This window comes from Lichenostomus cassidix, chromosome 1Aa (genome assembly GCF_008360975.1).
Source record: "Lichenostomus cassidix isolate B80296 chromosome 1Aa, HeHo_3.0, whole genome shotgun sequence".
In the NCBI taxonomy this organism is placed as follows: Eukaryota; Metazoa; Chordata; class Aves; order Passeriformes; family Meliphagidae; genus Lichenostomus; species Lichenostomus cassidix.
The window spans coordinates 31,423,396-31,436,309 of NC_139480.1; the positions used below are offsets into that span (position 1 = coordinate 31,423,396).

At 36.0% G+C, this 12,914-nt stretch overlaps 1 protein-coding gene across 2 annotated transcripts in view; it reads left to right on the forward strand.

The window, feature by feature from the left end:
* USP15 (ubiquitin specific peptidase 15) overlaps window positions 1-12,914 on the forward strand; it is a 58,490-nt gene that overhangs the window by 24,230 nt on the left and 21,346 nt on the right. For both annotated transcript variants that reach the window (XM_085044093.1, XM_085044103.1), the window contains 2 exons: window positions 207-268; window positions 7,825-7,908. In XM_085044093.1, the coding sequence (XP_084900219.1) occupies window positions 207-268; window positions 7,825-7,908 (146 nt within the window). The remainder of the gene's footprint in view (window positions 1-206; window positions 269-7,824; window positions 7,909-12,914) is intronic.

A 12,914-nucleotide genomic window follows, 5' to 3' on the forward strand; every position in this document is an offset into this window, starting at 1 on the left:
AAGATGTGGGGGGGAAAAAGTAGAGAGGAAGGTGCAGTTTAATGGATGGAATGTGGAGTGTAATGGAATATTCTTGAATCTCAGTGAATAGTAACTTAAATATCAGTCTTTTCTGTCTTGTCCACATGTCAGCAAATCCATTAAAAAGGGGGAACAGAAAGCAATCCACTGATATTTCAGTTTCCTTATTACACTTTTTCTGGTAGGTCTTGGTGATAGAACAGAAGAATGAGGATGGAACATGGCCAAGAGGTCCTTCAACTCCTAAGTAAGTTATATATTCCAGTCATGTGATTAACATATTTTTTTGCTTTATGAAAAAAAGTTTTTAAAAGTAGCATTTTATTTTTTAAATCAGCCTTCAGATATTTTAGTTGAAAATATGCTGAATATATTTGTTATAAGTCCCGTGCATTGTAGAACATAGTATAACAGTGATGAATTCCTGCATATGCAGTGCTTAATTTTGTTGATTTCAACCAGTGATGTACATTCTCCTGCTTAAAAATTGAAAAAAACTCCATAATAGAAAACTGTAAAACTTAGTTTACTTTATTTAGATTTCAGTTTCAAAGCACAGTGTATTTGTTAGGTGAATACAGATACATGTATTTTATCAGTATTTTTCTTATATGTAAATGTTTTCATGGACAGCTTGTTCCTTTTGTCTCCAGAGCAAAATATTTACCCATAAAGTTTATTTAAATTGCACCCTACATTACCATCATGTGGATTTTGTTCTTTGTTGGGCTGTCATCAATTAATGCAGGATGATGTTGGGTTTGTTTTTTGTTCTTCCTACTGCTATTATCAACAGCACCTTGATAATGGCAAGTGATTAGAAAGACGTGTGTTTTTCTTCATTTAGATGGATAAACTATTTTTAATATTGGTTCCAGTATCTAAATCATGTTCTGTTGGTTTTGAAGAACAGTTGGAACCAATTAATTAATATGATGTCAGCTTTACAAATAGTTAACTGGGTTTCTTGCCTCTGTTGGCTGGTTCTTGATCATATCTTTCATAAAAAAGTTTAAGTTCTTTTAAGTTCTCTTTATTCCTTTTGAGATTATGCATGCATGTAATTAAGTGTCACTGTTCTGAAACATTTTTTTTGTAGTATCATTGCTTATCATTTGAAGGACAGCATTTCCTTATCTTTGGTGTTTTATCTCAAGCACTTATATTTGGAACACTAGTTTCTATTAAGTTATTTAATGAAGTCTGAGTTCATTTTAAGATTAGTATGAACAGTATAATCTTGCTTAGCAAGATGTTGTATCATAAGGCATTGAGAATGTAGAGCAATAGAAAGAATGGGATGCTAAGTACTTGAAATTTAATCTCTGACCTCAAAAAGCATCTAGTAGAAATTTAGATTCTTAGTGAAATTTTAGATGCAGATTTCTAAGGTTAAAAGAACTTACATAACTCACTGTCATGGATTCTTTTGGAAGTTTTGGTTGGAAGATATTCTCGTGATGCTATCTGCTTTTATTCTGCCAAACTTCTTTTCCACTTTATGGAAAGCATTCAGGAGCTGTATATAAATTAAAGAATGTCTCCTGAAAAATGTTTGATCTGGTGACAAGTGAAATGGTAGTTGAGAATGCTGGTGTCAGAGGAGGCTGTAAGTAAACCAGCAAACGAGGGTGAATTGTTTTACTGTGAGGTTTGGGTATGGTTTTGAGATCTGGCAGCTATCAGAAAGTTGGAAATTTGATATTTAAATGTACTGTAGTGAAGGAAGGTTTGCAAAATTTAGTAATTCAAATAGCAGCTATCAACATGCAGTAATGGGACAGGTTTTTACATCTGTTTAAAACTTCATGAACAATCTAATAAATGTTTAAAGGGATAGAAATATTAAACACTTGCTTTTGCATTTTCTGTGTAAGATGCATTAGGAGTATTAGTTTGTCAACACGAATAGCATATATCCACGTACCTTCCTGCAGCCCTGTCATTGGTCACAGTGGCTCAGACTGCTGAAATTACCTCTTTGTACTGCTTCTTTTTGAAGAGTACGAACTTTAAACATAAATTCTGACATCAAGGTATAAAAGGCCATATTTAGAAATGTAAAAATATAGAATACTGGAAAGTATGAAAGATTGTAAAGCTTGAAAAGGCAGGATCATTTCAGAACATGAGCCAAGCTTTTCTACAGATTCACAGAATAGTTGAAATTAGAGGCATCTCTGCAGATTCTCTGGTCTGACCCACTTGCTCAAAGACAGGTCACCTAGAGCAGGCTGCTTGGAACTGTGTCCCGGCAGGTTTTGAGAACATCCAAGGACAGAGGCTCTACAGCCTTCCTGGAAAACCTATTCCACTGTTTGATAACTCCTGTTTTGAAACAAAATTTCTTATATTTAAAAAGAATTGCCAGTGCTTCAGTCTGTAGCCAATTGGCTCTTCTCCTTTCAGTGGACACTGCTGAGAACAGTCTTACTCCACCTTCTTCATTCCCTCCACTGGGTATTTATAGATGTTGATAAAATTGCTCTGGAACCTTCTGTTCATCCAGGCTCAGCAGCCCCAGCTTTCAGCCTCTGCACATAAGTCAGGTGCTGCAATTCTTGATCACCTTTGTGGTGTCTCACTGGACTTGGTCCAGGACATCTCCTTCTCTCATACTGGGGAGCACAGTGCTTTACATGTCTCTAGCCAGTTCTGAGTGGAGGGGAAAGATCATCTCCCTTGACCTGCTGGCAGTGTTTTCCCAGTGTAGCACACCAGGCTAAGGTGGTTGGCCCAAGGACACACTGCAGGCTTGTGTTCAGCTTTTTGTCCAGCAGGACCCCAGCTTGTTCCCTGCCAAGCTGCTTTCCATTTGATCACCTGCCTGCATGCCCACCTCTTCCCTGTGTATTAGTTCCTGAAATTGTTCCTCCCCAGGTGTAGGCCTTTGCATTTCCCTTGACTGAACTTCATGAGGCTCCTGTTTGCTCATTTTTCCAGCCTTTTGAGGTCTGTCAGAATCTATATTGACAGAATCTATATTGTGATAGTTGAAAATGAGAAACAGTAAGACATTCTGCACATATTCCCTGCATCTTACTAGCAGAACCATAACAGCAGTTTTTCTATTGGTTGCTTCTTTTGGCAGTTTTTCTGTATTCCTACTGCAGGTGATGAATGCTGTCAGTTTTTCATGAGAAATACGTTAAAGGTGTGAGCATCTTTTCTTCTGCAAAAAAAAGACATACATACTTCAGAAGTGGCCAGACTGGGGCCTCAGTTCAGTATAGGAAGGAACATTTTTGAAAATGACAATTCTGTTTTTCTTAAAAGTATAATGAATGTTTACAAGAAAAAAAGATTATCGTAATTCCCTCATTTTGAAATTAGAAAGGAGTGATTTTATGTTTAAAATCTTTTCCATATAGAAGCAGAGACCATGCTGTGCAACTTAATTTCTGCTCTACGTTCAAGCTTGCCAGTTGCATTTGTTTTATGTGTACCCTTCTTCTAAGTGAGTTTACTTAATTTTGGAAGTAATTGCAACATCCACTGTAAAAGCCCTGCATGATTTAATGATATCTGCTATTGTCTCATTTTAATACTGCTTAAAATGCTTGTGAGTCTTGGGGTTTTTTTTGTCTGAAAGTATTTGAATGTGGTGTACATTCTTAAGCTGTTCATAGGGTCAGTTAGGCTTAGGAATAGTTGGATTTTTTGCTTTCTGAGAGGTTGTTTTTTATCGGCTACTGGGATGGCTTTTGCTCTGGAAGGTTGACTTCAGTGAAACTTTCTCCTGAAATGTCTTAAATGTCATCTACTCCCAAAAGAGGTTTTACTTAGCAGTAGTGATCATTTTTGCAGAAAATTCTGTTACACTAACAGGTCTGTGACTAGCTGTCTCCTCAGTGTCATACACATGACAAACTTACACAAATATACAGATCACAGTTGTTTTGGTAGCTTAGTTGCTGCTGATCCCAGTATTTGAATGAAGACTTGTGATCTGTGCGCAGATGGTTTTTTTTCTTATCTGTATGCTTCTGTGGGAAGTTATTCCACAGGCAGAAAAAACAACTTACCCTGCTTGAATAGTCTGTTATTGTCAAGATGGTGTTTTAAACTAAGATATAAAAAAAAAATCTAAGATAGTAGTTCAAGTTACTTAAGGAACTGTACTACAAAATCAAGTTACTTGTGTTCAGGAAAAACTGTACACCACTTAAAACCTTTCAGCCAATCTGTGATTGTAAAACTTGAGACAAGGAGAAGCAAGGAACTTAAGTTTTGACATTCTGTGAGTTACCAATTGAATAGCCAGGACAGGGTTTCTGTTAGTTTTCTGTTAAGAAGTTGTTGCCTAGTTATATGCAAATATAAAAGCAAGTTAGAGTAGCATACAAATAATCTATTAACTAGTAGGCTATTTCCTTCTAATTTTATAAAAGTTTTGTAGCTGAGGCTTTTTAGAAAATTTAATAAACAACTTTCAAATCTACTGAACCATTCTATTCTTTAAAAATGCTTTATATATAACAAAAAACGAACAATTTGTAATAACCAATCAATGTATACTTCTGTGTGTGCAATAAAAGTAATGGATTTCATTCTGATACTTCTTTTTTTTTTCGATTTCACTGTGGAATAAGTCATCCTAATCTAATAGCTGGCTACTTAGCATTATTTACAGAGAGCCTGCTGTGAACTCTAAAATTATTTTCGTGTGTAAAAGGGAATGAATACATTGTTGGTTGGTTAGGAGTTTTTTTGACCATACAAAAATGTGAGACTGTACACATTCATAGCTTTTTTCCTTTTCACCTTGTAATAATGGATGTTTTATTACAATGTTTTCCAATAGAAAGTTATTTCACTTTTTTTTTCTGCTTCAAACTGTATGCCTTTTTATCTTGGAAGAGCATTTGAAGCCCTTTCTTGATTCTTTTCTGTAACTGAGTTAGACCCCTAATATTTGTTAAGAGGAGGAAAAATGGATAAAAGGTGCTTAGCAGTCTTTCTTAATATAATATAAAGCTTGTTTATTCAAGTTTTTTAGGAAAATGTATCCATGAATCTTCGAAGGAAAAATTGTGTTTATCTACTGAAATGAGGTTTTTTTTTTTGCCCTGAAGCAGTTGATATGCAGACAGGTGTGCCTTTCTACTGAGTTTTCTGTAAGAAAGAGAATTGTGGTGAATAGAGCTCGCTGGGGACTTAGTCTGATGTCTTAAATTGTATAAGCAAGAGCTATCAGAGCTTGTCTGCCAGTCAACAGCTGGACTGCTATTTGCTGATAAGTAATAACTTGTGATAACCATGTGTCTGAGCTCCTGTGAGTAAACATCAAATATTGGTGATTTTCAACAGATATTTTCAAGTTAAATAAACATGCTCATTAATATGAATTAATGGAGGGTTGAAAAATTCTTAACAAATGCATGTCCTGAACATTAATTTTTTGATTGATGAATGTTAAAATATCAGCCTTTTTTACTGCAAATTCTCCAAAGACGTATGAGTAGCTGAGTTAGTCGGGGGTTGTAAGAGGAGAATAGTCTAACTAAAGCTTGCTTTAAAATTGTATGTTAGCCCAATCATAGCCACAGCTTTGAGGATAAGAATCCTCGATGATGGAAGGACCTCTGGAGATAGTCTCACCTAGTTCCCTTACTCAAAGCATGGGAAAAAATTCATGTCTTCATGTTGGTGGCCTCAGAGACGAACACTGCACTCACTGTGGGGTGTCAAGAGAGCAGAGCAGAGAGGGAGAATAGCCTCCCTCACCCTGCTGGCCATGCTGCTTTTGATGCAGCCCAGGATATAGTTGGCTTTCTGTGCCAGTGTGTGAGCTCACATTGCTGGGTTATGTTGGGCTTCTCATCCAGCAACACCCCCAGTTCTTTCGGTTCAGCACTGTTTGCAGTTCATTCTTGGCTTGGGCTTGCTCTTACTCAAGTGCAGGACCTTGCATTTGTAATTGTTGAACTCAAGAAGTTTGCATCAGCCCATCTCTCAAGCCAGGTCCCTCTGGATGTCATCTCTTCCACATCAACCACACAACACAGCTTGGTGTCAGCAGCAAACTTGGTGCACTAATCCCACTATCTGTGTCACCACGAAGCAGCACTGGTCCCAATACTGACCCTGAGGAGCACCACTAGTTTCCACTTGGACACTGAGTCATTGACCGCAGCTGTCCAGCCAGTCCCTTATCCACCAAGTGGTCCATCTGTCAAATCCATGTCTCTCCAGTTTAGAGACAGTGTCTAATGCTTTGTAGAAGTCCAGGCTGATGATGTCAGTCTTCCCTCATCCACGTTTGTAACCCTGTTGTAGAAGGCCACCAGATTTATCTAGCAAGATTTGCCCTTAGTTGACAGCGTGTTGGCTGTCACCAATCACCTCCTCAGTCTTCATGGTTGGGTGGTCCATAGCAGGCCCCCACTATCATCTTGCCTGTCCCTGTCCTCAGTATGCATAAACTCTATCAGCTCCTCATGGATCTGTAAGAGGAGCTCCCAAGAGGTTCTCCTGCCTGTCCTTCCCAAAGAGCCTAAATCCTTTCATTCCAGCACTCCAGACATAGTAGCCATTCCACCCCTTATTTGCCAGTGATGGCAATAAGATCATACCCCGGCAGGCATCTGCACATCTCCAGCTCCTCTTGGTTTTTGCCCATGCTTGTGCATTTGCATGGAGGCATTTATGTCAGGCCCCCAGTGAAGCTGAGGGGCTGGCTGCGGTGGCTGGAATTCTTTTGTGCTGTACTTCAGGTTCATTCCTCCTGACCTGCTAACCCTCTCCAGGCTCTGGGCAGCAACTCTAGCTAGCTCTGGCATCAAATTGGTATGAGCAGTGTGGATTGAGGTTCCCCTTCCCCAGCAACTTTTCTTTTGGAAAGGGTTTATTAATAGAAAGTTGAAAATAAATGTGAAAATATACTTGGAAAAAATTCCTGATGTAAAAATGTTGATTTCCTTACAAAGTGTAGTTCTTAAAAGGTGCTTAAAAAGTCCTGAGCATGCAGCAGTTCTTCCCTTAATACAGTCATATGTATTTCAAAGCTGTTCAATGGCAGCCGGAACTCCAGTTCCGTTGGAATTGCATAGGGCACACAAAAAGAGGAAGGTTCATGAACTCCTTTGAATATTCGGTCTTTTCCTTGGTTACCTGTAAGATTTGTTTAAGTTAACAAAAACACACTGCAGGATAGTTTTGATATTGTGTTTAATTGTTATATTCAGAGGTCTTTGTGATGAAAATAATCAGTATTCTTGTATTTTAAAGTAGTCTTAAACCATGGAAATGAGTGATAATGCTTCGACTTTTGGCAAAAAAGGTTTTGAAAAATTGTGTCGTGTAATATCCTGAAATTTTCTAGCAATATTCCTGAGACAGTTTTAACTAAATGGTTCCATGCTGCTGTTAAACTAACCTTGAAATATTTGTCTTAATCATTTTTGTATCTCATCTCAATGTCCATTTAGTTTGAAATGAAAAATTAATAAAATTTCCACATTAGAACCTTTACATTTTATGTTTTAGAACATCAAAATATCTACAGTCATACTATAAGCTGAAAACATTTTTTTTTAGCACAGTGGCCTGTGATGTCATTTGTTTTTTAATAGCTCTGTTTCTTCAACAAGTTATGAAAGTTTAAAGTACTGTGAAGCATTTCAAGTTTTCAAAGACAGATTCTGAGGGCTGCATGTCCTGGTTATTTTAGTGTTTTGCCCACTTTTTAAAAAGTATTTCTTTTCCATGCTTGTTTATCTGCTTTGTTCATTTGTTATCTTTCTTTCATAGTTTTTAATATCTCAGCATTTTTGTCTAATTTATCATTTTCATATTTTAAAGGTCCCCAGGTGCATCCAATTTTTCAACTTTACCAAAGATCTCTCCATCTCTATCAAATAATTATAACAACATGAACAACAGAAAGTAAGCAATATACCTTAAAACGTTACTTAATTTAATCACCCCAGTGTGATATAAACAAAGTTCAATGTTTTATAACTCCTAGCTTAAAGATTTTGAATTGCTTTGCAATATTTGGCTTGTGAATTGTTACTAGTTACTATTTCATAGTGTAGGTAATGCTAACACCAAGAAATGAAACAACATTAGAGATGTTTGTAACTCTTAATCTTCAGCAGGGAAGACACTGAAATAATTTTGGTGTTGTAAGAAAATGTATAGACTTCATTTAGAGTTTATCATTCGAAAAATACATGGTTGCAATTATTATCCTGCCTGAATTTAAACGGACAACAAAAGAAGTATAAAGTACTTATCTTGATCAGGTGGTCAGGTTTTCCCTTATTTATTGCTCCTAAGTATTACAGCAGCATATATGACATTACATTTTGATTTCAAATCATGACAGCTGAATTGTTTTAGCTGTAATGTAGCCGGTGACTTCTGTTTCTTAGTGCTAGAAGACTTGAGAGAAATCAGGCTAAGTGTGCTTGACTATTACAATGAACAAAAGCTTAGTAAGAGAATTGTCACTTTTATGTGCTTTCTCCTTTATATTCTGAATTAGAAGTTTAATAAAGAATGTGATAAAACTCTAAAAGGAGCTTTCATATTGTAGGGGCCAACTTTTTGTGTAATTTTTTTGTTGCTGTTGTTGTACACAACTGTAAAAAAAGTTGGTGAATATAGAAAAACATGGAATTATTTCACTTTAACAGATAATGGAGCATCTTTCAAATGCTTGAAACCAGAGAGCACTCATCTTTAATGCAAGCTGGGGGAAGTTGAAGAGCCCTATTCTTACAATTCATTCAAATTCTTAATATTTTTCTAAACATGCATTTTGTGATCACACTTGAAGATGTTAAATATTAAAAAGGTGACATAAATATACAATATCTTCCAGTTAAATACTGCACTTATCAGAAGTGATTTTTCCTAAGGGGTGAAGTGTCACTTGTGCTTCTACCAATTGTGAGTAGTCGTAACTCTCACTGTTGAACAATTGAAATCTATGTATTTAAGTGCAGTCTACTGTACTCTGTGTGTGAATGTGTAGTAAATTAAAAGAGTATTGTATCTATGATCGTGTGAAAAGTTACTTGATCAGAGCTGAGCCTCCAGCTGAGAACTAATTTCTTCTTCTCCCGGTGCTTAAGCAAAAGGCAGTGGTATTGCCAAACCCAACATTAAACAGTTACTTTTTTCTAGGGAGCCATGATTTTAAATCAAGCCATCAAGGCTGTCTTATTTTCTATTTTTTTTTTTTTCATTAGCTTCTTGCTAGTGATGTAGTAGTCACTTTCAGGAGGTACTTATGAAACCTGTTGCCAGCTCTTGTGGCTTTTAAAAGATAGTTTTTTTACTTGATTTAGCTGATTTTAATTTTGTTTCTTGGTTTATTTTTGAGACAAAATGTGAATTTTAGGAAAAAATTCTGGGCTTTGGACGTGATTGTTTGTTGTTTTACAAATCAGGATTTTCAACAGAAATATGTGTTGAAAAGGAAGTAAGATAAATTTCAGATTTGATAAGGAATTGGTCCTCTTAAGTGATTTAACTGTAACTTAAACATTTCTAAATCAGTTAATAGGTACATGTACTCTGTAATGTTATGAAATACCAGTAATTTTTCTCCCATATCTCAAAACACAGTACATCTGAATGTTATGTAAGAAGGATATTCAGTGCAGAAGTATATGATTTTCCTTATAATAATAATCCAATTATGATGACTTTAAAATATTTTATAAATCACAAATTAATAATTCAATACAAGACGTAATGCAGACAGATCTTTAGCAGCACTTTTCTCAGAGTATATGTTCAGTGATGAAGTCATATCCATTAATACACTTTGTACATCAAAGTACATACTGTTGCATTGAGAATTTTTGGCTTCAAAGGGTAAATGGAAAGATATATCTCTGTGTTTAATTGTATTCTATAAGTCTGGGCTTAAGAATCTTCCACTCTTCTCACAAGTATCTCCTTGTCTAAGAAAGCAATTTTCATTAATTAATACAGTCTTTGTTACTTTCTTAATTAACTGCTTAATGTCAGCTTTGTCTGGAATTTATTTCCATGCTTCTGCCTCATATATTGCACATTCTCTTCAGTACAATAGTGAAATTATAATTTGTGGCTTTCTAGGATCTGTTGGCATCTCTGTATGAGCATGAGATGCTATGACTAAAGGAAATAGCAGCATTTGTTTTGAAGATAATTTTAGCTGACAAAGCTGATTTATAAGGCAGAAAAAGCAAACAACAGGCTATGTGTATTAATGGTCACAAATACTAGTCACTGCAAGCCTGCTTTTGTAGCTTATAGAGCTCACCTATAGAGTACAACTTATGTTAAAAATCTGAAAGTATCAAGTTTCTTTGAATGGTACACATTTCTGTAATGTTTTTCTAATCCAGGAGGTGTTCCGTGTAAGAGTAAGCCTCAAATTGGTAGATATTTAATTGTATGTTGAAATAGTCATACATTAGATATCAGAAATATATATATATAATAGTCATACATTAGATATTAGAAATACATATAAGATATCAGAAAAAGCTTGTGCAAATTTTTAAAAAAGCCTTCATTTCTGTAAGTGTGAATTTGCATTTGATGGAATGGAGGATTCCAAATAATTGATTATTGATGTTCTTTTGCCTTTACAGGTGATCTTGTTGAAAGAATAACATAGGAGGATTAGCATAATATGTTTTAGTGGATTCAGAAGAGCAGGGAGAGACACGCATCTTTTAGGTCTTACTGGAACTTTTGTTTATTGCTGTAAATAAAGCAATACATTTCATATCACATATGGTGTTTTCTAAATTATGTGGGGTGGGGATTAAAAACACCTGAACAGGGATCTTGCTTGGGGAATTAAGTGAAAAGTTGTTCTGTTTCCTTCATTTGCAACCATTGCTTTAGGCTCCTGAAATGACTTGCTTGCATCATTTAGTAGTGTCAGCCTGTCAAGCTGGACAGCTGGCAGCCTTGTTCATATGTTTGGTATATTTCAATATTCTTATTCCAAGAAGTACAGGTATTAATTACATGACCTGTAGAAACAGTTTCTTCCCATTGTACCTGACACATTACCAAATATTTTGACAAAAGCAATTTAAGCAGATTTATATTATTTAAATAGATTATAATGTTATCTTTTGCTCTCCAGACAATGATAATGAACAAAAATATAGTAATCTTTATGTAGTGACATGGGCCTCTCCTGCTGCTTCAGATATCTCTAAAATCTCATTTAACCTGATAATGGGTTTCTTAAAGTGGCTGGTCAAAAAAACTCTGTTCAAGGGTCTGAAGATGGTTTCATGTTTTGAAATCTTGCCTTACTTTTGAGAAGCAGTTTTTTCTAAGAACTGTTAGTGTTTTCTTTCTGCTACTGCTCTTACTTGACTGGCTTATTCTAATACTACCCCTCTGCTTTTCCCTGCATTGTTCCTTCATTAAAGGTAGGAAAGCTTTGCAGGAAAAGCAGCTGGAGGCTTGTGGACACACCATTATCACAGGTTACTTTTTCTGGGATATTTCTGTTTGAATGAAATTCATGTAGACTTACCTTGCATCTTTACTTGCTTTTAATTGATAGCTATTTACTATTGACTGTTGTTAATAATTTCTTTTTCATCAAGCTCTAAAGCATAAAAAGCAAAGCAACAATGTTAATTTAAATAAAAATAATTCTTCCAGAAGAAAACAGTATGCAGACTGATAAAGCTGTAGAGAGACCTATCTCCTAGTATCCTACACATAGTAGGCACTGGTTTGTAGGATATGTTTTGATAAAATATCATAGGACCATGAAACAAAAATATATTAATAGACCTGACTCACAGGATGAGTGGTAACTTTATTCTCTAAGCCCCTCAAATATATTTCTGTGGGCCAGTACAGAAGATTAAAGAGCTCAGAAATGTCTTTCCGTTTTGACACGTTCTCCATTAGAACAAACACACACTGCATCTGTCTGCACTGCAATTATCTTGAACTAAATTGTCATCATGGTACTCAGCTAATTTGAGAAAATCTTTCACATGAATAAACTACAGCCAAAAAATACCAGTTGCATTTCCTCAGCTTCCTAGTGTCCCTCCAAATTTGGCCGTTTGTGAAGGGGAGAAATCTGCAGAGTAGGAAATAAGAATGTAAATCCCTAGAAGAATTAAATTCAATCTGTTCATTACCCCTACATATCCTAAATTTCAAAGAGATTCCTTTTATGTTGACCATGTGATAAGTGTTGTCTTTAAGTCAGATGAGGAAAGCAGTGGGAAGGAAGCAAGGCTGAAAGTAGAAGCTTGTTTTGTATACCCTGTGCATGTGCATTTGTTGGTGCTGTGCACTGTGGGTTTGGTTATATTGTGGGGGTTGCATTAGCACCAGTGGCAAGCTTGTGGTTTTGATTCCTGGGGGAACTAAGACTTCCCAGCTTAAGGGAATTGGAGTTCACTGCAATAACTGGGCTGCAACTGCAAAGGGAGATGGAAGGTAGTTTTTCCTGGGGATCTCTCACATATGGGTGAACTAGGGACTAATGATAGGAGCTTGAATGGTATGTAGGCCCTGGAATTCAAAAGGTATCCTGTGTAAAGGAAGGGTAAGCATTTAAGATAGGATTAAGCTGAATGGGCAGAACTAACTTTACGGGCTTTTTTTCATTGAGAATGAGTGAAAAGACCAGTAAACACAATGCATGCCTCTTAGCTAGTTTGGGGGCAAGGCAGTGAGCAGAGCAAATTCATATGTATATAAAAGGGAAGGACTAATAGGAAAGTATGCTATTCAACAGAAATGGGCAGATATAAAAGTTTGATAACAGTAGCTTTATGGATAATGGAGCTATAAATTACAAAAAATTCTAAGACCATTGAAAGAGAGACATTTTCATCCCCTTCTGTTTGAAGTTTTTGATTACTTGATTAGAAAAACAACAATGATTTATGGAA